The sequence below is a fragment of the Arvicola amphibius genome, chromosome 1 (assembly GCF_903992535.2).
Source record: "Arvicola amphibius chromosome 1, mArvAmp1.2, whole genome shotgun sequence".
Lineage (NCBI taxonomy): Eukaryota > Metazoa > Chordata > Mammalia > Rodentia > Cricetidae > Arvicola > Arvicola amphibius.
The window spans coordinates 130507144-130529853 of record NC_052047.1 but is presented as its reverse complement, the minus strand read 5'-3'; the positions used below and the strand labels follow the sequence as shown (position 1 = coordinate 130529853).

General features: G+C 47.4%; 1 protein-coding gene across 3 annotated transcripts in view; it reads left to right on the top strand.

The window, feature by feature from the left end:
• Positions 1–6507: 6507 nt before the first annotated feature.
• Rgs10 (regulator of G protein signaling 10) overlaps positions 6508–22710 on the top strand; it is a 37649-nt gene continuing 21446 nt past the window's right edge. Inside the window, exons 1-3 of one of the 3 annotated variants that reach the window (XM_038344443.2) lie at positions 6508–6615; positions 20075–20193; positions 21544–21630. In XM_038344443.2, coding sequence (XP_038200371.1) covers positions 6567–6615; positions 20075–20193; positions 21544–21630 — 255 coding nt within the window. In that variant the 5' untranslated portion in view covers positions 6508–6566. Of the gene's footprint in view, positions 6616–11015; positions 11111–20074; positions 20194–21543; positions 21631–22710 lie in introns of those variants that run through there. The other 2 variants (XM_038344448.2, XM_038344454.2) reach the window with 2 other exon arrangements.

Below are 22710 nucleotides of genomic sequence, written 5' to 3'. Positions count from 1 at the left end.
ACACACACCTGCATTCGCATGCACCCTCCAATAGGAGGCACACTCATACAGCAGACATTTGTGCCCTGCGATCCCCAGTTTCCGCCTTCCCCAGAGCCCCGACCCCAGGCTGCCACCATTCTCCCTGGTGGCTCTACAAATGCCGCTGCCTTAGGTCCCCCTGTGGGGCGAACTCACGTTTACCTCTCTGTGTCTGACCTCTCTCAGTACAATGTCCTTCAAGCTCAGTGTGTCGGGAACAGCAGTATCTCCTTCTTTCCTTCTTGGGACTGTTTTGCTTTTGAAATTGGATAAATACAAGCCTAGTTACAAGCTGATAGAATTAATTGGTCTTATATCTTATTTTTTTTTCTTGAGACAGAATCTCACTGTAGCCTAAGCCTAACCTAGAACTCATATTGTAATCCAGGTTGGCCTCAAACCTCTTGGCCACCCTTTTACAATGGCCTCTCTACTGCTGGGATTATAGACACGAGCCGTCACACCCTGCCAGTCTGCTGATTTCGCTGAAATGCTGTCCAGAATCTTCAGTTTTCTCCCCGTGAATGCAGCCGGAGGAGGGTGCTCACAGTAGCTCAAGGAAGGTGCTCCCAACATGGTCACTAACGAAACTAGGTTCAGCAGCTGTCTGGCCTTCAGCTTCTTGATTGGCAGCCCTAGATGCTGGCCTCCAAGGATCTCTGAGCTGTGGCATGCCAGGAACGCATGGGGTGACGTTCAAGAGAGATCAAAGCTGGGAACAGCGAATGCTGTCTGCCTGATCCTTCCAAGGGAAACTGAGTTTTAAGAAAGGAAAAAGAAACAGTGCAGTAAAAGTGACAACCCTGAAGAGGACGGGGGCCTGAGCAAACTGTAATGGTAAAAGTGTACAAAAATGTCATAAGAAAACCACCAAATTACTTAATGTCTATACAATCAATATGCTACTTTGAACACTCACTAAAAATTAAGCGAACTTTTATAAAAAACAAAGTCTTACATATTTGTATCATTAAACTCAAATGGAGTTTTGAGCCAAGTTCTGATTTCTGATTTCTAACTCTCTGGTTTGAAAGTGTGTATCAGCACTAGGGAGGCAGAGGCAGGCGGATTCCTGTGAGTTCGAGGTTAGCCTGGTCTACAGAGTGAGTTCCAGGACAGCCAGGGCTACACAATGAGACCCTGTCTCAAAAATTCCAAAACAAACCAAACCAAAACAACAAAAAATGGTGTATGAACTGCAGCCATCTTGCAAAAACATGAATACATATAATAATGAAAATATAAGTTAAAAAAAGCCTATTTTCCAAAGATAAATTTTAGTAATATTTAGTATTGTTAACTGTTGGCTTTGTGCACATAAACATGGACCTCATCCATTCAAAAAGCTGAGGGCTTACTCTACCAACTGAGCTCTCCCCAGCCAGGATTATCAAACTTTAATTAATTAATTAATTTGTTTATGTATATGGTTGCTCATGTGCCACGACCAAGAGCTGACTTTACCACCTGAGCTATCTATCTATGTATCTATCTATGTTTCTGTCTATCTATCTATCTATCTATCTATCTATCTATCTATCTATCTATCTATCATCTATCTATCATCTATCTATCTATCTATCATCTATCTATCTATCATCTATCTATCTATCTATCTATCTATCTATCTATCATCTATCTATCTATCTATCTATCAATCATCTATCTATCATCTATCTATCTATCATCTATCTATCATCTATCTATCTATCTATCATCTATCTATCATCTATCTATCTATCATCTATCTATCTATCATCTATCTATCTATCTATCTATCTATCTATCTATCTATCTATCTATCTATCGTGTATGTGCATGGTCGTGCCTGTGGAGGTCAGAGGACAACTGGCAGGGCTGAGTTCTTGCCTTCCACTCTGCGGATCTGGGGGATTCTATTTTCCTGTAAGAGTTTTGTTAAAAGTCTGCTCATAAACCACCGCCATGAGCTTCATTTGGTCTTTTTTGTGGTTGGTGGTGGTTTTTCCAGCCGTCTCCCACTAATCTAGGCTGTCCTCAGACTCACTGTGTGATCAACAATAACCTTGAATTTCTGATGTGCTGCCTCCACCTCCTGAATGCTAGAATTAAAGTCAGCAGCTACCACACCCAGCTTTTGTGTTGCTGGTGTGGAATCCAGGCTTCCTGCATGCCAGGCAAGTGCTCTACCAACTGCGTCCCATTGCCTGCTAGCACATGGGCTAAATAGTCTATCAGAGGAGTGTGTGATAGCTTGGTCATTTCCTGAGTGGGCATTTTTAGCTACCATAAATAACACCAAAAAAAGCCATGCCATGATACATGTAAATAATTGCACTGATTATTCTACTTTTTGGCAGAAGTGACTGGTTGTCAAATCACCCACTGGCTCAATGGATGTAAACACTCTCCACACAATGCCAAATAGCATTTAGCCATCCCTGCCTCCCTGACCAACTAACCGAGTAGCTGTAAGGACTCCCCCGACCCCGCTTTATGTCTTGTAAGAATTACTTTTGGTAATTATACCTTGTGCACACCTCACTGTTACTACCATGTCAACTTCCTATAATTAAAAAAAAAATTCAGGGCCAAGGTCTAGCTCAGTGGTAGAGGGTTTGTCTAGCACGTGCCAGGCTCCAGGTTGCATCCCCAGCACCACCCATCGGCAGAGCAAACACTCCCCAGAACCTTCCGACTGTGTGTAGGCTGAAGTTTACTATTTATGGAAGCGGCGTGCGGCAGGAGCACGGGTAACTTGGATTCCAGTGATTTCTTTGTGCGCCTACGTGTGCTAGGCACCATGCCAGGGGCTTTTTTTGTTTATTACTGCTGCAACCACACCTTCAGAATGTAGGTGCTATCCTGTCCCGTGTCCCTGTGACATGCCGAGGAGAGAGTGCTGGTCAGTTTGCATGGTGAAGACAGGTACTAGGGCATTTGACATGAAACCTAGCATGAATCTATTTGTGTATTTAACCCTACCTCAAAGGGCTTAAGTGGATCTGATCTATATACACACACATATATATTATACATCACATGATATATGCCTATATGAAATATACACATATATGGATGTACATATATAATATCACATGTGACTATATGTATATAATATATGTATGTCATAACATTCACAGCTTACCAGTTTTTTTTTTTTTAGACATAGTTTCATGTAGTGTAGGCTGGCTTTAAACTCACTATGTAGCCGAGGATAATCTTAAGTTTCAGATCCTTCTGCCTCCCCCGAGTGCTGGTGTTACAAGTGTACACCATCGTGCCCTGTTCTACTTAGTGCTGGAGTGAAACCCACGGCTTGGTGGGTTTGCCTAGCAACTGAACAGCACCACCAACCAGGTCTACAAAAGTCTTATTACATTTATTTATTTATTTAGCTATTTTTACTTTACCTTACGGGTATGACTGTTTTCCTTGCACACACATGTATATCCCACACGCATGCCATTTGGCTCCTTTGGAGCTGGTTGAGAGTCACCAGGTGGGTCCTGGGAATTGAATGCAGGTCCTCTGCAAGAGCAACAAGTCCCTTAATCACTGAACCATCTCTCCAGCCCCCAACAGCCACTTATTTTAGTCTATAAGTGTTTAAAAGTGTACATATTGGGCTGGACGAGGCGGCGCACGCCTTTAATCGCAGCACTAGGGAGGTAGAGGCAGGTGGTCTCTGTGAGTTTCAAGGCTAGCCCGATCTACACAGTGAGTTCCAGGGCATTCAGGGCTACATAGGGAGGCCCTGTCTCAACAAAACAAAACGTTGAACCATGGTGTCAACGTGGAGGTCAGAGGACAACTTGCAGGAATTGGTTCTTTCCACCGTGTGAGTACCTGCTGACCCATCTCACCCATCCCCACTAAGATTTTAAAATTCCTGGGTGAGCCACGCTGGCCTATAAAGCTCAGCTCTCTGAAATCCCAGTCTACCTGAGGAACTCCAGAGGCGCTGCTTCCGGTCTGTGTGATAGGTGGTCCTTTATCTAAAGGTAAAGCCAGCAGGGGGAGGAATGGTGCCTGACCTATTTGCCTTCTTGGTCAATCAGCTGCCGTGGTTTCTTTAGAAAGCTTGACTGAGAGGAGCAGCAGAGAGGGCAAGACTAGGAGGAGTGATCCCTCTTGGAAGGGGAGTGTCTTCAGTTAGGAGTCCTACTGTGCCCATAAACCACCTGTGTGCACACTGGGAATCAGCTCTGACGGCTTGAGGTGGCTTACTTTTTTTTTTTTCTTGTTTTATTCTGTTTGTTTTTGAATCTCTTTGTAGATCAGTCTGACCTCAAACTCACAGAGATCCAGCAGCCTCTGCCTCTGCCTCAAGTTCTGGTATTAAAGGTGTGGCCACCATGCGCATGCTGCTTTTCTTCTTGGTCTCTGTGACATGCGAACACTGGCTCTTGGATCTACAAATATGAGTGTTTTGTCTGCATGTGTGTATGTGTACCATATGTGTGCCTGGTGCTCGAAGAAGGCAGAGGGGGACATCAGATCTCCTGCATCTAGAGTTTCTGATGGCTGTGAACTGTCATGTGGGTGCTGGGGATTAAACCCTGATCTTTAATCCCGAGCCTTCTCTCCAGACCCAGGCAGCAATTTCATTAGTCTTAAAACAAAAACAAGCAAACAACAACAAAAGAGAAAGAAACTGTTCACAAACTCCTACGCTCGTCTTTTGACAAGCTCGCAGGACAGAGGAAGGGGTCTGAGCAGTTCGCCTTTCCCATTCCCTCCCCCCCCCCCCCTTGTCTGGGAAGCATGAAGCTCTTAGCTCAGCGGGGGCCTTAGAGCATATGCTAAGCCACACCAGGACTGTTGAGGGCATGGTGGGGTGGACCTGGCTCCTAGTGTTGGGTTTGGCTGACTGTGTCTAACTTCTACTCCATTGTGTTAGTTTCCTTGTTTCCTGTGTTAGTTTAGGCGTATTTGTGATTAGCCTTTAGGGAAACTTTCAATGGAGGTTGGTCGGGAAAATTCTGCTACTCTTCTAAGAAGGCAGTGGTTTTATTGGGGTAGTTAAACTCTCTACCTATCTCTCTCTGTGTCTATCTATCTATCTATCTATCTATCTATCATCTATCTATCTATCTATCTATCTATCTATCTATCATCTCTTTGTCGATTCTACATAGCAAGTTCAGGGAACTTGCTATGTAGACCAGCTGTCCTCTAATTCAAAGAAATCCTCCTGCTTTGCCTTCGGAGTCGTGGAACTACTGGGATTAAAGGAATGCACCGCCACGCGCTGTCGGTTTAGGTTCAGCTCTTACAGAGTGCTTGCGTATTACTGAAGAGCCATTTCAATGGCCGGGAAGCCTGTCCCGGGAGTGTGCCAACAGCAGCCGGAAACACTCAGAAAGCCCCGTTTGGAAGCCAGACTTTCTGATCGTGCTCACCTGCAAGACGCAGCTGAGGACTTCGGCAGCCTTCAAGGGAGTGAACATCCTCTTGGGGTAGCACAAAGGGCTGTGTCTGGAAATGATGGAGTAGGAAAAGGGTAGAGAGACTAACCACAGAGGACCAGAGCTGAGATGGCGTTCGGACTGCAGGGTGGACAAAAAAGGGAGGAAAATAGAGCAAAATGGGAAGCTCAGAATAGAAGATATAAAGGAAAGTGCCAACTAGTGAAAATCCTGCGAAAGAACGCGCGGTGGGGGGGGGGGGGGGACGGACGGACTGGGGAATGGTTTAGAAAAATAGCAATTAGCACAGCTAAAAATAAAGACCAATTTCGAGACAAAGCCAGATCCACAAGGAGAAAAATAAAAGTCGCCAGAAAAACAATTCCTTGTGAACCAAATACTCAAGAAAATGGGGCTAATGACACCCCACCTCTTGGGCTGTTCTGTAGAAGAAACGAGAAACTAGATGAGCGTGGAGCCCGGCGCTGAGCAGGTGACAGGCACCAGGAGAGGAGCGATAAGCCTGGCGCTGGGACCAACAGGATTCCCGTAGTTGAGCGTAAAGATTCTCCTGAGACTGCTCCCAAGTGTCGTCCAAGTTAAAAATGTGCCGGCGCGCTCCGCTACGCGCTGCAATCGCTGAGGCTCAGGCAGCGTTCTCCGAGGTCTGTCTGTTCCAGACACTCGAAGCCGGGGCACAAGGCGTGGCGTGGGCCGGAGTGGGCGCCCACAGCTTGGCTCACGGTTCTGGTGACACCTCCCTGGCATCCGCGGAGTGAGCAGGCCGCGCACCCACGGACTCGGAGTCGGGTAGACCCGGGGGCGGCATGGGGGGTGGCGATCTGGGAGGTGACTCGGTCGGGCCTGGCAGGGACAAGAAATGCTGTGCTTCTCCCAGGCCGCGAGGGGAGGGACCGGGATGTGCGCGGGAGCTGAGGGTCACCCGAGGCCACCGCGCCCTGCCCTGCGCGGGGAGCTGGGGGCTGGACTCAGTGCCCACGGGCGCGGGTGGGCAGGGAGAGGGGAGAGCGGCGGGGAGGAGGCGGCGGGCGGGGCCTGGAGGGGCGGCGTCGAGCGGGCTCCTCCTCCTCTCTACCCTCTTCGGGCTCAGCAGCCGAGCCGCCCGGCTGCTCCGTCCTCCCGGAGCCCGCGGCGATGTTCACCCGCGCCGTGAGCCGACTTAGCAGGAAGCGGCCGCCGTCTGGTAAGCGGCTGTGAGCGCTGGGGCGCAGGAAGGGCCGGGTCGTGGTGGGGTCCCCTGGCGCGGCTTGCCGTGCCGCCCGGACAGCAGCTGCGCTCCTCCCCGCTCGCTCTGTCCCAGCCACGGCGGGAGCGCAGAGCCGGGGAGCCGCCCCGGGAGGAAGTTAGGCTTGAAGCAGGAGCTACAGCAGCTTTCTTTCTTTTTTTCTTCTGAAGAAGATCTGGGAGGCACGGGCGACACAGAACAGCCTCACACTCTGAGGCAGCGTGGGAGCCAGGCTCCCCTCCTGTGTGCAGCCCCCACCGCGGGTCGAGGTGGGAAGGATGCTCCACCGGACCTCTGCATCTCCCGGAGCGGCCCGGCCCCGCGGCGCCAAAAAGTGGAGTCCCAAGGTGGTTGCACCCCAGGGCGGGGAAGGTACTTGTGTGACACGGCGGAAGAGTCACTTTGTCTTGGACTAACCCGACCCACAGTTTGGGGCAAGTTGGCAAGACAAAGAACCCACAGCGCAGAAACAGTGATTCGAATCTTGTCATCCTTTTTGTTCATAACACCTAACAAATGATGGCTTATGTTGTGGCCAGGAGCTGTGTTGACGTCTTCTTCATTTTCCTCCTGTCTTCACTCAGAATAGCCGGGTAGGAGGGGTGGGGTCCTGAAGCCAGGGCGTTGGGTAACCTGTGCCACACACTTAGTTGGTGGATCTTTCAAACCTACGTTTGTTTGTTTGCTTGACTTTGGTTCGGAGTTCACCCGCTTGCTTCCCTGTCGCCCTGAGAGTCATTACGTGTCAGCCGGTTTCCTCTTTACCCCTAAACGTCAACTGTGGTTAAGTGACTGCAGTCAGACAGACTGAATCCCACGGTGGTGGCTCACCAGCTGTGTAACTTCTTTGTGAGGCATCGGGTTGTGCAAAGTGGAGCTTTAAGTGCTTAATTGGAGCCGGCCCTCCACCCGTCAATTCATGCAAATCATTTCATTAAATATTTAAGACGACCTTACTAAAGTCAGATTTCATGGAATTATTTGTAGAGTTTGCACTGCTGCCTAACATGAATTAAAGTGTTCCATTAGTGTTGCCTGTGTGGTCGGATTCCCTTGTGAGTGTGGATGGTTGACACAGGCCACGGGATGGTGTTCAGGTTCTAAGCACCGGGGTTAAACTTCTGATTCCAACCCTGAATCCCTCATTCAGTGACGCTAAATAATGAATGTCCTTGGACCTCTCTGTGCTACAGAGCTGTGCTGGTGCTGCCTCAGTGCGGCTTGCAAGACCCAATCGCTAAATATTCAGGATATCTGGGAACTGGTTGCTAAGTCATAGGTGGGCTGAAGTCAACTGTGGTGGGACAAAACATGTCAGGCATCCAGACTTGATGAACCTCTGTATAGTAGATTTCAGAGAGCTGAGGACTTAACTACACACTTAATTTTAAAAATTTTTAAATTACATTTATCATGTGTGTGTGTCTGTCTGTCTGTCTGTCTGTGTGCATGCCACAGCTTACAGTGGAAATCAGAGGACAACCTGTGGAAATCAGTTCTCCCCCTTCTACAGTACAGGTCCCAGTAATGAAACTCAGGTCATTAGGCTTAGATACAGACATATTTATTTACCCACTGAGCCATTTTGCTGGCCCTTAACTACAGACTCTAATTCCGATAAATACGTGTTCAAATTAGTAACAGTAGAGCCAGTGGTAAACACGGGGAGTTCCAAATGCAATGCTGGATATGATAAAGTGTAGGAGTTACTAGCTTCCCTTTCTTTCTCTTTCATGCTCTACAGAGCAGTGGCGAATAGCCCGCTTGTGGCTTTGAATTCAATTTGGCCCGAATATAATACAAACAGAACCCCGAATCATGACAGACACATGCATTTTGGATGCTTTTGCATATGGCCATGCTGCATTCCCAAACTGAAGTGCAGTTTTAGAAACAATGTAGCATGTACCTGTTCCAGGGCCACAGACCTGACCGCTGGTGTTGCTTTCCCATACCGCTGGGGGAAAGGCCAGAAGTTAAACTGCAGCGGTTGGTGTTACACACGGAGGCAAGTGGTCTGCCCCAGAGTGACCTTTGCTTTTAAAGAGTTTTCCCAAAATATCCAACTCGGACCCCACAGAAGTTGGATGCACTTCCCTCCTTGAGCTGAGTGATCCCCCTTGGCCCCCTCATGCTGCGTTCTAAGAACTTGTTTATACTGTACTAAATATATTCTGGTCGCTTCTGCTTCCCCCAGATAGCTGTCCGCTGCGGCAGCCTGGGGGTGGTAGTCAGACAAGAGGGGCCTCAGACAGGCAATAGCAACAGCCTCTTGATAAGGGCTGTCAGGAGGCGTCCACCATGTGAAACAGCCCCTGCAGACTTCCAGGGACAAATTTCTCTTTGAATCTGATTCCCATCTCTTGAGGGCCATGTCTTGTGCCCAGGTTGCCTTGCTGACTCTACCTGGGCTGTTCTTGTCAACCCATCCTCCCGCCCCCACTCAACCGGTAGAGGTATTGGGCATTCCTACCTCCTGAGGGTGTCCTTCCTCCAAGGCTGATTGATCCTTGGCACCTGACAGTAGCTTGTCTTGGAAGAAGGAAAGTTGGGTCTCCAGACGTTCATTTCCAGTGGAACAGACAAGATAACCTGTCTCCGACCCTAGTCGAGGGCTACCTGTGTACACATCTACTCACTCAGCTTGTTAAATATTTAGTGACCCAGTCTGGAGTTGATGGCTTCTTCCCTGTCTCCTTCCCTGCCGTCTGGGAATTCCTGGCTTCTTTTCTCCATTCACAGTAAATCCCTGACTAAAAGGTTTTCACGTGTTGCATCTTTTACTTCAGTTTCCTTCCCGGCTTCTGAAACAGAACCTGAGCCCCTCCATCCTGTTGCTTTCTTCTTTGCAGTAAGTTAGTTCCTTCACCTCTGTGGGCCTTATTTCTGTTGGTTACTGTATAGTCTCAGTGACTGTCACCTGTTTTCGGTAGCCCTTCTTCCTCTCAGCGCCTCCGAACCCTGGATCAGTGCTCAGCTTAGCTCATTCCTGTGAAGGGATTGATCATTATAAACCGTATTTAGGAGTACCAGATGTGGGGTTGACCCCCTGAGGAACACATCATCTTTGTTCTTGAGAAATGTGTGGACTGGAGCCAGGAGAGAGTGTACAATTGGTAAAGTGCTGTTTATTCAACACGAGGACCAGGCCTCAATCGCCAGAACCCTGAGGGTGGCGCATGCTTGTAATCCCAGCACTGAGGACGAGGAGTCATGTGGGTCCCAGGAGCTCACTGGCCAGTGAGCCTGGTCTGGTTAGTAGTTCCTGGCCAATGAGAGACTCTGTATCAAAAATCAAGGTGGGCAGTGCCCGAGGGACACCACAGTCTTCAGCTGGACTTGTGCACACGCACCAGCACACACAGGAAGAGACACACAAAGAGAAAGATGTGGGCTGGGGGCGTAGCTCAGTGAAGAGAGTGCTCTGAATTCAATCTGCAGTACAACATGGTGGATTCTAGCACCAGAAGCATCAGAAATGCAAGATCATCCTTGGCTGCATAGCAAGTCAAGGCCAATCAGAATTATATGGAGCCCCCCTCAACACACACACACACACACACACACACACACACACACACGCACGAACACGCACGCATGCACGCACGCACACACATGCATGCACACACACATGCACACACACCAAAAAACAACAACAAACCCAACCAATCAAGCAAGAAAGAAAATAAATATATGGGTTAATTCATGGATGACATCCAGGCTGGGGTTGTTAGGTGTCTGAGACCAGCCAAGAGCTACACAGGAAGACCTTGCCTTAAAACTGCCCGCCCCCGCACACGCAAAGACAGCATGACTGATTCTGACAATTTTATAGCGTTTGGGATTAATGAGGGGCCCTGTGCATGGTGGGTAAGTGCTCTACCACTGAGCCACACCCCTAACCCAGAAGTCCCTTTTCTGGAAGTGAGGAGACCGGGAAGACAGTGTGGGGGAGGAAAGATACATTTAAGCATAAATATCAAAGCCCTGTTCTTGTAGACAAGGGAAGTCGGTGACAGGCCCTTAGGACCATTGCCGCTTTTTTCCAGGGCCTCGGGACCATTATTGCTATTGTGGTTGTTGTTTTGAGATAGGGTTTCCTTGTGTAACAGTCCTGGCTGTCCTGGAACTCACTTTGTAGCCCAGGCTGGCCCCACCTCCCAGCTGGGTGCCGTCATTGTTTTCCCGGACCTCTTTGCCACCTAGAAAGCGGGGATTGTTGGGAGGGCGCAAGCCAGAGTGTGAGACCGTGGCATCTTATTTCCTTCCCTCTAGGCGATGCTGAAAGCTCTGGCCATCTGTTGTTTAGTCCACCCAAAAGAGGATGTTGAGTATTGTTTTCTTTCTGGACCTGACGGCAGGCGTCAGGGTGCCCTGAGCTCCGGCCTTTCTCCTACCAAGCGGCTTTGAGAAGGCAGCGGTGGTTGGGTCTGCGTGGACCGGAGCATGGACAGTAAGGATTGCCCCCAGCCCCTGCAGAACCAGTTCTTGACTTGAGGGATGGAGCGGGGCTTAGGGAGGAGGTTGTCACATAGAGAGTGCTGTGACTTTGTACACCCTTGCCTGCCTTTGAGTCTCGAGCTCTCTGATCAAAGTGTCACAGTGCATGTTCGGAGCTGTGCACCCTCTGCGGCCTGTTTTCCTGTTCTTGTCTTACGTGCCAGTTCTTAGTAAGCTTGTTTTAAAACTTTTAAATTTAATTTTCTTTCTTTCTATCTTTCTTTCTTTCTTTCTTTCTTTCTTTTTCTCTTCTTTCTTTTTCTTTCCTTTCTTTCTTCCCCCCTCCCTCCTCTCTCTCTCTCTCTCTCTCTCTCTCTCTCTCTCTCTCTCTCTCTCTTTCTTTCTTTCTTTGCTCACTGCCACACTTTGCTGTCTCCCCAGCCGGGCCCTTGCATGCCTGTAAGGTAGTTCTCAAAGGATAGATGATAATTGGAGTGATAAATACGTAAAGTAATATTTAAATACAGGATTTCCATGAGCCAGTTTCTGTGGAGCCTTAAGCAGATCACCAGTTAAAACAAACAGAGTCTCTGCTTCTATATTGGGATATAACTTTTAAAAAAACGTATTATGCTCCATGTGGTGTGGAAGATACGAGCTTTTGAATAAGTTTTGTGGGTACAGCCTTTGCTTGAAATCTCATGCTAAGGAGTGTATCTGTTTTCCTTCCTTTTTCTTTCTTTCTTGTACCCACCCCCTCTTCTTTTTTTTTTTTTTTTTTTTTTTTTTTTTTTTTTTTTTTTGAGCCAGGGTCTTTTGGAGCTCACACTGGACTGGTCTGGGGATTTTGCTATGTAGCTGATGTTGGCCTAGTCCTACCTCTCAGCCTTCAAGGTACTGGGTTATAGCTGAGAGCCACCGCACTGGGCTCGGAGGAGAGTGCTTGGAAGGAAGGGAGGTGCGCTGTCTAACTAGAATTTAGGGCTAACATCTCCGCCTTTTCCTGGATGTGAATGTCTCCTCTGTCCCCTTCAGTGTGCTGTGAGTTGCTGGTACTTAGAGCAGATCTTGTGAAGATGTAAGTTGCCTCGGCTATTGAGGAAGTTGGATGTTGAGAGCTTATTAAAATATTATTTGAATGGGGGAAATGGTCCACTTACGGTCCTTCATAGCTCTCCCCTACAGAGCGGTAGCAGAAAGCGAAGCCGCAAGCACTCAGGTCAGTTGAGTGCTGCAGATGCCTTTGGAGTATGGATTTCTAGGGAATTCCTGTCTGGAGAAAGTCTCGATTAGCCGTGACTTCATAGCTACTATAAATAATGTATTACGAAATGGATCGCAAGCAACATGCTCCAGCCATCTGCACGGCCGTGCTGCACACCTCTTCGGAGACAGGCTTTTAGCGAAGTCAGTCAGAAACCACACAGAAACAGCACTGATAGAAAAGAAACTGCATGTGCCGTCCGTGTGCTAGATGCTTCTCCCTCGTCTCACAGGACTCCCCCCCCACCCAGCTCACTCAGTATGGAGTTGACCGCAAGTTTCTCAATCTTCCCCATACTGTGATTATTATTAGTCTCTCAGTCTCCACAGAGCTCTGGCCGAACACTATATAGACCAGGCTGGCCTCGAACTCAGAGATGTGCCTGCCTCTGCCTCCCAAACGCTGGGACTAAAGGTGTGCGCCACCACATCCTGCTGTTGTCAGCCTCCTTCAAGCTGCTCTTTTCTGGCCTTTCAATATAAAGATGAGCAGAAGTCAAAATTAAACACAGCGATGGAGCCTTGTGGGAAAGGACAGGTGCCCTGAAGCCAAACTATCTGTCTGCCTTTGGGCCACAATTTCCACTTCCCAGCTAGGTGACCCTAACAGGTCTCACATCTCAGCTTCTTCACCCGTAAAATGGGGATGTTGTAAATGTCACACGAGACTGCTTTGCGAGGCTGAAATGATTCAACAGCCGTGAACATGTGGCGCGCAGCCTCACACCTGGCAAACGATTTGTAAGTGGTGTTGTCATCAGCTAAAGAGAAATTTACTGAAAAACTAGGGCCAGGCATGCAAAACTGTGAAGATCTGAAAAGAGGTAGTTGCGAGTAAAAGGGAAAAGAAAACAGAAAACAGCCGAGCAACCATAGAACCCCCTTTCTTCATCACAAAATGTGAACAGAAAAAAATGAGACAAACTCATATTACTGCAACTTGCTTCTTATAGCTTGAGAAATCTTAACGCTGCTGGAAAAGCACGTTTAATGTACCCCCTCCCGCCCCAACCTGGGCATTCTAAGCCTGCTTTCCTGCCTTATCATCTACAATGAAAAAGGATGAACAGGCTGATGGAGCTGGCTCGGGCAGTCAAGTGCTTGCTCTCTGAATGCATAGAGACCTGAGTGTGATCCCAGACGCAGGCAGAAGAAGCCAGTGTAGTTTGCGATTGTAATCCCAGTTCTGGGGAGTGGGGCGGATACAGGAGGATCCCTGGGGCTTGTGGTCAGCTAGTCTGGCAGAACCAGCCAGTTCTGGGTAAAAGTGTTCTCAATTCAGACTCAAAAAGTAAAGTGGAGAGTCGCTGACACTGAAGATGACACACACACACACACACACACACACAGAGAGAGAGAGAGAGAGAGAGAGAGAGAGAGATGCATGTACACACCCATATGAATGAGAGAGTACCTGAATTTTAAGGACAAGGTTTGAGGACGAAGTTTGGGCGGCTGTGAAATCTTGGTGTTGCTTGACTTTTTTCTGTTTTTATTGTCGTTATTAGTATTGGTCATGGTAGTATTATGAGACAGTCTCCCCACATAGCCATGGCTGGTCTGGACCTCCCTACGTGGGTCAGCCTGGCCTTGAACTTCCAGGGTTCCTCCTGCCACAGTTACAGACATGTGCCACCATGTTCTTAAGCTTAGAAGTAAGCTTGCTTGCTATTGAGAAAAGCTTTTCTTTCTCTTGTGTGTTACAAGGTGAAATATCATGTTTAAAGGGAACTGAGATAGTCTATACCCAAAACTTAGATTAAGTCTTCTGAGCAGGAACACTGAGTCAAAGAACTATGGTGACTTCAGGGTGTCTTTACTGGTGACACCAGATGGAGCGGGCTGGTGATCTCTCTTACGGGAGCCTGGGGATGATGGCTTGCCATGATCTGGGTGCAGTTTGGCTCTGTCTCAAAGTTCCTGTCTTGAAGTCCAGTTCCCATTGTGAGGTCTTAGGAAAGTGGAAGAAACATTACCCAGATGTGCTATTTAGACCTGGGGCCTCTGGGAGCTGAATCAATGAGCCAAAATAAACCTCTTGTTTTTATAAAGTAGCCTGCCTCAGGCATGTTGTTACAGAAATGAAAAGATAGACAAAATATAGATGCCATTAAGTGAGTTATGTTTGCAGATGTTGAAGATCTGTTGTAACAACAGCAAAAGTCTTCATCTGGTTTGAAAGTCAGGCTGGGTTTGATGGCATGGACCTATAATCCCAGTTCCTCAGGAGGCTGAGGAGGGATGACTGCCAAGATCAGTACCTATCTGGGCTACAGAGTGAGTTCAAGGGCAACCCGGGCAACCTTTTCTCCGAATGAAGAAGAGGAGAGGGAGGGGGAGGGGGGAAGGAGAGGTGGTGGGTGGGAACACAGTTTAGTGGTAGAACACTTGCCTGGCACGTGCGAGGTCCTGGAGTCAATCCCCCATATTGAAAAACAAGCAACAAAAACCCTTAAAGTCAATCTGAAGTCTTGGAAAAGATCCAAACCAATATCCAAAGAAAGTGAAAACACATGACAGGAGCTGGGAGAAGCCTGTGGGAAAGTTACAGTGGCAGAGGTGGACCAGAGGGAAGGCTTTCTTGTAGTTAAGAGAACTGAAGTCCTAACGAGGCTCAGCAGCTAAGAGCGCAGACCACTCCGGGAAGATTTGAGTTTGGTTCTCAGCCTGCTGGTCCATCAGCTCACAACCACCCGGAACTCCAGCTCTGGTGTCCTCTTCTGGCCTCCTTGGGCACTGCACTCGTGTGCTCATACCCCTCTCATACATACACATAATTAAACACACATGGAGCTCTGAAGTCAAAACACCAGGAACCAGGACTTTTGAGAATACCTTTCTAAGTGTCTCCTGAAAAACCACCCAGTATTATTATGTCTTGGCCCAAGGGAGATGAGAGCCCTGGAGCATACCAGTGAGAGGCTACCATTCCTTGTGTTCCAAGGACTCTGGAGTCCTATGGAAGCAGTCCTGATGGGGCTAGATAGGTCCCGCTGGTTCCATGTGGTGATTCTGTAAACATGTCATCCAGGACAAGCTGTTTTCTTGCACTTCTGTTTCTAGTCTAAGAAGGAAGTCTGAATAGTGGACCTGGAGTTGTACAACTCTGTGTTTATATGTGTGCATGTGCACATGCCTTCTGTGTATGTGTGCATGAGCACAGCATATGTGTGGAAGCCAGAGACTGATGTCACGTGTCTTCCTCAATCACTTCCACCTTGTTATTTGGGGACACGGTTTCTCACTGAACCTGGGATCCTGTGATTGGCTTTACTGCCTTGTGGGTGAGCCACCGAGTCCTATCTCTGCCCCCTACCACTGGGCTTATATAGGTATTGCTGTATGCTGTATGTGGGTGCTAGGGTTTGGCTGCAGGTACCAAAGGGGCCATCTCACTTTTTGTACAGCTGAAAGCTGCCACTAAAAGCTAATCCACAGATCTGGAGTAACATCAGCAGTGAAGGGGTGTTTGCATTTCCCCAGCAGCAAAGCCAGCTTTCAGTGGCCTGAGAGCAACCCACCAAGTGCATTCATTTGCCAGAGAGCAGGGCGGTGAGCCCCCTAGCATGGTGTGGTTGATTATTTAAGGGAGCGCCAAGGATTCTGGCATCCTTTCAGGCCACGGCTGAAAACATGGAAGAGAACTTGTGGCGGCCCGAGGTCGCTCCTAGAACAGGGCTCGTGTCCTGCTGTTTATTTGCTCACGAGAATCTGACAGGGCAGTGGAGTCAATGCTCAAGCAGTGTTCTCGAGGCAGAAGACAGAAGGCAGGTGACCGGGATGCTTGGCAGAATGAGCCTGCTTCAGGAAACCGCTTATAATGATGATTTAAAAATCTGATATGTGGGGAGAAACTGTGTCCAGAGTTTGACATTCCATGACGGATAGGAGCCAGGAACTCATTTCTTACCCACGAGCTAGAGAGAGTCACTTCGGGAAGTCAGCAGGGTGTTTGGTAGGTGTTCTGGGGAACTGGCTTCGATGGGGAGAGGAACGACGCTGCCACAAATAATTTCTCACACTATTATGAGTATCTGTCATGACGGCAAGCATCGACACACCATCCCTAGGTCTCCGATGCTGTTTTCTAGGGGTGCAGGAGATGGAGCCCCAGAAAATTAAGAGGTTAAGGTGTGGAGCTATCTGTGGTGTTCAGACAGGCAACTCCAGCCCCAGAAAGACCAAGGTAGAAGTCTGTGAGTTCCAGGCTAGTATAGGCTACATAGTGGGACCCTCTCTCAAGATGCCAGGTAAAATCAAGGTTAGGATGTGTTGCTTTGCACCCTAAAAGAATAGCAGCTGTCAACTAGTAAGTCTAGTGTTCTCTGTGTGTGTGTGTGTGTGTGCACGTGTGTGTGTGTACAGATATGCATGTAAGTGTATGTACATATGTGTTGAAGTGAGTGGACAACTTTGAGTGTTGTTCCTTAGTAGCCGTCCACTTTGTTATTGAGGCAGAGTCTCTCAGTGGCCTGGGGCTCACATATGGGTGCTGGGAATCGAACCCTGGTCCTCATACTTGTATGCAAGGCACTTCACCAACTCTTTGGGCCCAAGTCTAGTGTGTTCTGGCATGAATTTTCTTAAAAAAGCATTTCAACTATTTTTAGTGATTAATAAGGTATAAGATTTTTTTCAACCATGCTTTAAAAGTAATTTACTTTGTTGGTCTCTTAATTGAAACTTAACTTTCTCTTAGATTTTTTTTGAATATAACATTGTCTTTAGTGTTGTACTAACTGTAAATACAGTTCCTTCAGTAGGTTGTTATTTCCAGAAAGGGGAGAAAGGGACAGACAGTGTGCTGCTCTCAGATGGACTTCCTATTTTTTTGTCCACCCAATGGAGACATAATAATTCCTTTTTTGTAACCAAATTGATTTTATTTAGGAATTTTTCTTTTTTAATTGATTTTTATTGAGCTCTACATTTTTCTCTGCTCCTCTCCATGCTTCTCCCCTCCCTTCAACCCTCTCCCATGGTCCCCATGCTTCCAATTTACTCAAGAGATCTTGTCTTTTTCTATTTCCCATGTAGATTAGATCCATGTATATCTCTCTTAGGGTCCTCATTGTTGTCTAGGTTCTCTGGGATTGTGATTTGTAGGCTGTTTTTCTTTGCTTTATGTTTAAAAAACACTTATGAGTACATATGATAATTGTCTTTCTGGGTCTGGGTTACCTCATTCAAAGTGATGTTTTCTGGATCCATCCATTTGCCTGCAAATTTCAAGATGTTGTTATTTTTTTCCCGCTGTGTAGTACTCCATTGTGTAAATGTACCACATTTTCCTTATTCATTCTTCAGTTGAGAGGCATTTAGGTTGTTTCCAGGTTCTGGCTATGACAAACAATGCTGCTATGAACATAGTTGAGCACATGCCCTTGTGGCACGATTGAGCGTCCTTTGGATATATACCCAAAAGTGGTATTACTGGGTCTTGAGGAAGGTTGTTTCCTAATTTCCTGACAAATCGCCACACTGATATCCAAAGGGGCTGTACCAGCTTGCATTCCCACCAGCAATGCAGAAGTGTTCCCTTTTCCCCACAACCTCTCCAGCATAAGTTGTCATCCGTGTTTTTGATCTTGGCCATTCTTACAGGTGTAAGATGGAATCTCAGAGTTGTTTTGATTTGCATTTCTCTGATGACTAAGGATGTTGAGCATTTCCTTAAGTGTCTTTCAACCATTTTAGATTCCTCTGTTGAGAGTTCTCTGTTTAGGTCTGTACTCCATTTTTTTAATTGGATTATGTGTTCTTTTGATGACCAATTTCTTGAGTTCTTTGTATATTTTGGAGATCAGACCTCTGTCTGATGTGGGTTTAGTGAAGATCTTTTCCCATTCTGTAGGCTGTTGTTTTGTCTTGTTGACCATGTCCTTTGCTTTACATAAGCTTTTCATTTTCAGGAGGTCCCATTTATTAATTGTTTCTCTCAGTGTCTGTCCTACTGGGGTTCTATTTAGGAAGTGATTCCCTGTGCCAATGCATTCAAGTGTACTTCCTACTTTCTCTTCTATAAGGTTCAGTGTGACTGGCTTTATGTTAAGGTCTTTGATCTATTTGGACTTGAGTTTTGTGCATGGTGATATTTTCATTCTTTTACAGAGACACAATAATTCTATATATTTGGTAGATACGGTGGGACATTTAAACGAATGTCGTATCAGGATCGGGTTAGGGTAATTGCCGTATCTACCACTTCAGCGTCCCCTCATTTCTTCATGTTGGGAACATGTAAAATCTTCCTACCTGCTGAGGAGAACATATACGGTCTGTCTTGAATCCCCTAGATGACCTTGAGCTCAGAGGCTCCTCTGCAATGCATGCATGAATTTTACCACAACCTTCTGTGTCTCAAGCCAGTCAAGCTGGGCTTTGAACTTGGACCCACCCAAAGTGCATGCCGGCAGATTTCCCGTGATTCCCGTGATTCTAGGACTGAGTCAGGGCCATAGACGTGTTTTATGCATTGCTTCCTCCTTCAGCCTGTGGCCCCAGTGTGATAGTCTGAGACCCTCTTTCACTCTTTCTTTGGTAAAGAGGTTGTTAACTGTCAACCCTGTTCATGTAAGATCTTCCATGCAGTCACCCATTCACCCTGTGCACCACCAGGTTAGGGGGCTGCCTCGGGGTTGGTGATAGGTCATTCATTCATTCATTCATTCATGACAGCATCTCATGTTTCTCAAGACGGCTTTGAACTCACTATGGGGCCAAGGATGACTGAACTCCTGATCTCTGTACCTCCCCAGGGCTAGGATCCCAGGCAGGTGCTACCATGGCTGCTTTGTGTATGTAAGGAAGGAACCCAGGGCTCTGTGTATGCTGGGCAAGCACACTCTCCCAACTGCGCCACATCCCCAGCTATGTTTTTTAGAGATATGACATATTTTTTTTTTAAAAAAAGAAACTAAACTGAACTAATGCAGAGCCCTTCACGATGAACTCAACATCAGAATTTTAATAAAAACTGGAGAAGTATGATGCAAAACCACGCTTGGGATCCAGATGGAAGGAAACATGGGGACTATTGCTGCGTTATTTAAAATGTTGGCGTTTGCTTATCATGGATTTTCTTTGTTCTGGGACTCGGGATAGAGCCCAGGATGGACCCTGCACATGCTAGGCAGGCTTTCTACCCCACACATACATTCCTAGCCCCATTTTGGATTCTCTGAGCATTAATTTTGAATTTAAAAAAATGCATGAAGATATTTATCTTGATGCCTGCGTCTCTTGACACCTCTTGGTGTGATCATCCTCACCCTGTCCCTGCTTCACACTCTTCCTTATGTACCACGGAAGGAACACACTGCTACATTGGAGTTTTCAGATCCATAGAGTCACCATAACTGCAAAAGAGGAGAGGAAGGAGTCGATGCTGGGTCAGGGGTCCATGGGCGGTGGGTTGCAGAGAGATGCAAGGGCCAGTGGACAAACTGGGACTTCACAGGACATAACAGAAATGGCAAGTCCCTTGCTCTGAGCCTCATTTTTTTTTGTCTTAACCTATTTTTTACTGAACCACAGAGGGAATAGTGGCCCCCACCTACCTCAGTAGAGTCTTCTGTGACAAGCCCTAGCACACGTTGGTTTGGTGACAGCGGTAGTGACCGTGCAGTACAGATTGACAGTGATAGCCTCACGTGCGCTGTCTGCACCAGACAGACTCTTTGGGTGGTGACATTGTCTGAACTGTGTCTCGTAGATATCCATGATGGTGATGGGAGCTCCAGCAGCAGCCACCAAGGCCTCAAGAGCACGGCTAAGTGGGCAACCTCCTTGGAGAATCTTCTGGAAGACCCAGAAGGCGTGAAGAGATTCAGGGTTTGTCTTTTCATTGTTCATTGGAACTGATGCAATAGGAAAAACTTAGATATGCGTATGATGGGAGTGGATTCACAGGGACCAGGACAATGTTTATCACTGTCTGCTCCAGCTAGAGCCTAAGAACTGCTCATCTTTCATGACCACGTTGGACTTCCAAAGGGACATACAGTCTGTCTCTGGTTTTCATATATTGGGAATAGGGAGAGTGGAGTGGTAGGGGAGGATGTTCTACTAGTGTGGGTTCTGGAAGGATTACCAGGACTGGCAGGGATGATCTGGGTCTCTCGGGCATGAAGGTTTGTTCTTTCCAGTCTCAGAGCCTCTTTGGATGCATCAGTACTGGTGAGAGAGGCTGGGTGGTAGCTGACAAAGTGAAGCAGGGGGAGGGAATCTCCCAAAGGAGGGCTGATGATGGACAGGGAAAGGCTGATGATGGACAGGGAAGGGCTGATGATGGATAGGGAAGGGCTGATGATGGACAGGGAAGGGCTGATGATGGACAGGGAAGGGCTGATGATGGACAGGGAAGGGCTGATGATGGATAGGGAAGGGCTGATGATGGACAGGGAAGGGCTGATGATGGACAGGGAAGGGCTGATGATGGACAGGGAAGGGCTGATGATGGACAGGGAAGGGCTGATGGACAGGAAGGGCTGATGCTGTCAAGAAATAACTTTCCCTGCCACTATGACTGTTGCTGCCCATTGGAGGGTCACACGTGAATTCCAATACTGACCCTTGCTAACTTGGCCTTTTAAGTGAAAGGCTAAGAAGCCAACTGGTCCCCGTGGAGCCCCTGGGGCAGGGAGGAGAACTGTAAGCATCATCTAAATGCCAGGGAGGTTTGGATGCAGCCACAACTGACCATGTGCTGACTTGACCAGCAGTCCCAGGACAGCACACCTCCAACTTCAAATGGTCTCCATCACTGTGATTTGGACAGGCTTAATATGTTTTCTTTTCTTTTGTTTAAAAAAAAAAAGGGCCTGGCTCTGGAGGAATGCACTTTGTTTAAACAGTGTCTGGAAGGGGCCGATATATCTTCCACTTTAATTTACTTTTTGGTAATTTATTGTCAGCCTAGAAACGCGAATAGGTTCCCCGCTTTGTTTCCATTCCGCCTTGCAGTGTCAAAACCATTAAGGTGAATGCGTAAGGAATTCTTGCTTCAACATTAAACACGTTCTTTGTTTTTCCGGGTGGAGTTTGTTTTTTTTTTTTTTTTTTTTTGAGGGATGATTAAACCAGGCTCCTCTGTCCGCTTTTGCCATGTCATCTTCTAAAGGAAACCCAGGTTTTCTCAGCGCCGAGCACCGTATGATTCTCTTCCCCCTTCTTTATCCATAGGAATTTTTGAAAAAGGAATTCAGTGAAGAAAATGTCTTGTTTTGGCTAGCGTGTGAAGATTTCAAGAAAATGGAGGACAAGAATCAGGTACCTTCTGCCTTCTGCTTTTGCCATGAGCTTTCCCTCCTGTTATGGTCACAGACGCCTGTTGCCTAGATTTGGGAACTCTCCAGACTGTCTTGATTCATACTAGGTCCGAGGGACGATTTCAGCTCCCCAGTTGGTGCCTAGTGCTGACCAGATATTAGTAATTTTTTTAAGAGCACATTAGCCATTTCTAAAGAGAACTGTGTTGATGGTTCCTTCCATGAATAAGTCATGAGGGTGCTCCCCAAGGTGACGCTGGTGTTGTCAGAGCCAAGCAATGGATTAGCAGAAGTGTGGCTAGATCCCGTCTGTGATGGTGTGTGACCCTCCGGTAGCCGGCAGGCATTCTGTGTAGGAAGTTTCTGACTTCTTCCAGGTGTTGGTCTTTTGTCAAGGTGGCCTTTAGGTCCTGTACAGCTGCCGAAGGATGGATGTGAGACCGGTGGCCGGGTGGGGCTCTGAAGTTGCTTCTGTCTTTCTAAAGGGCGACTAAAGGCCTTAAGTCCCGTGAACTAGTTTGGGTTCTGGGCAAGGCTGTTGGAAGTGAGGGGCCGGGGCCAGCAGAGGATGTCCCGTCCTGCTTCCAATGCCTGCACTGTTCACTGAGGAGCCTAAAGGTTATGCTTCCTGTCTGCTTCTGTCTCCAGCTCACCGCTGGGTTTCTCTCATTCTAAAGAGAAACCATCTAATTTGTCGATATTGGAACTAATGTTAGTTTATAAAGTTTACCACCTCACTGTCTTAGTTACTGCTCTATTGCTGTGAAGAGACACCTTGACCAAGGCAACTTAGACCAGAAAAGCATTTAACTGGGTGGGTGGGGGGAGGGTAGCCTGTAGTTTCAGAGGGTTAGTGCGTGATCATCATGATAAGAAGCATGATAGCATGAAGGCAGGCAGGCGTGGAACTGGATCAGTAGCTGAGAATTTACATCCTCATCCATAGGTGGAAGGCACATGCAAGTATGCTTATGCACAAACACACACACACACCACACACACACACACACAGAGAGAGAGAGAGAGAGAGAGAGAGAGAGAGAGAGAGAGAGAGAGAGAGAGAGAGAGAGAGAGAGAGAGA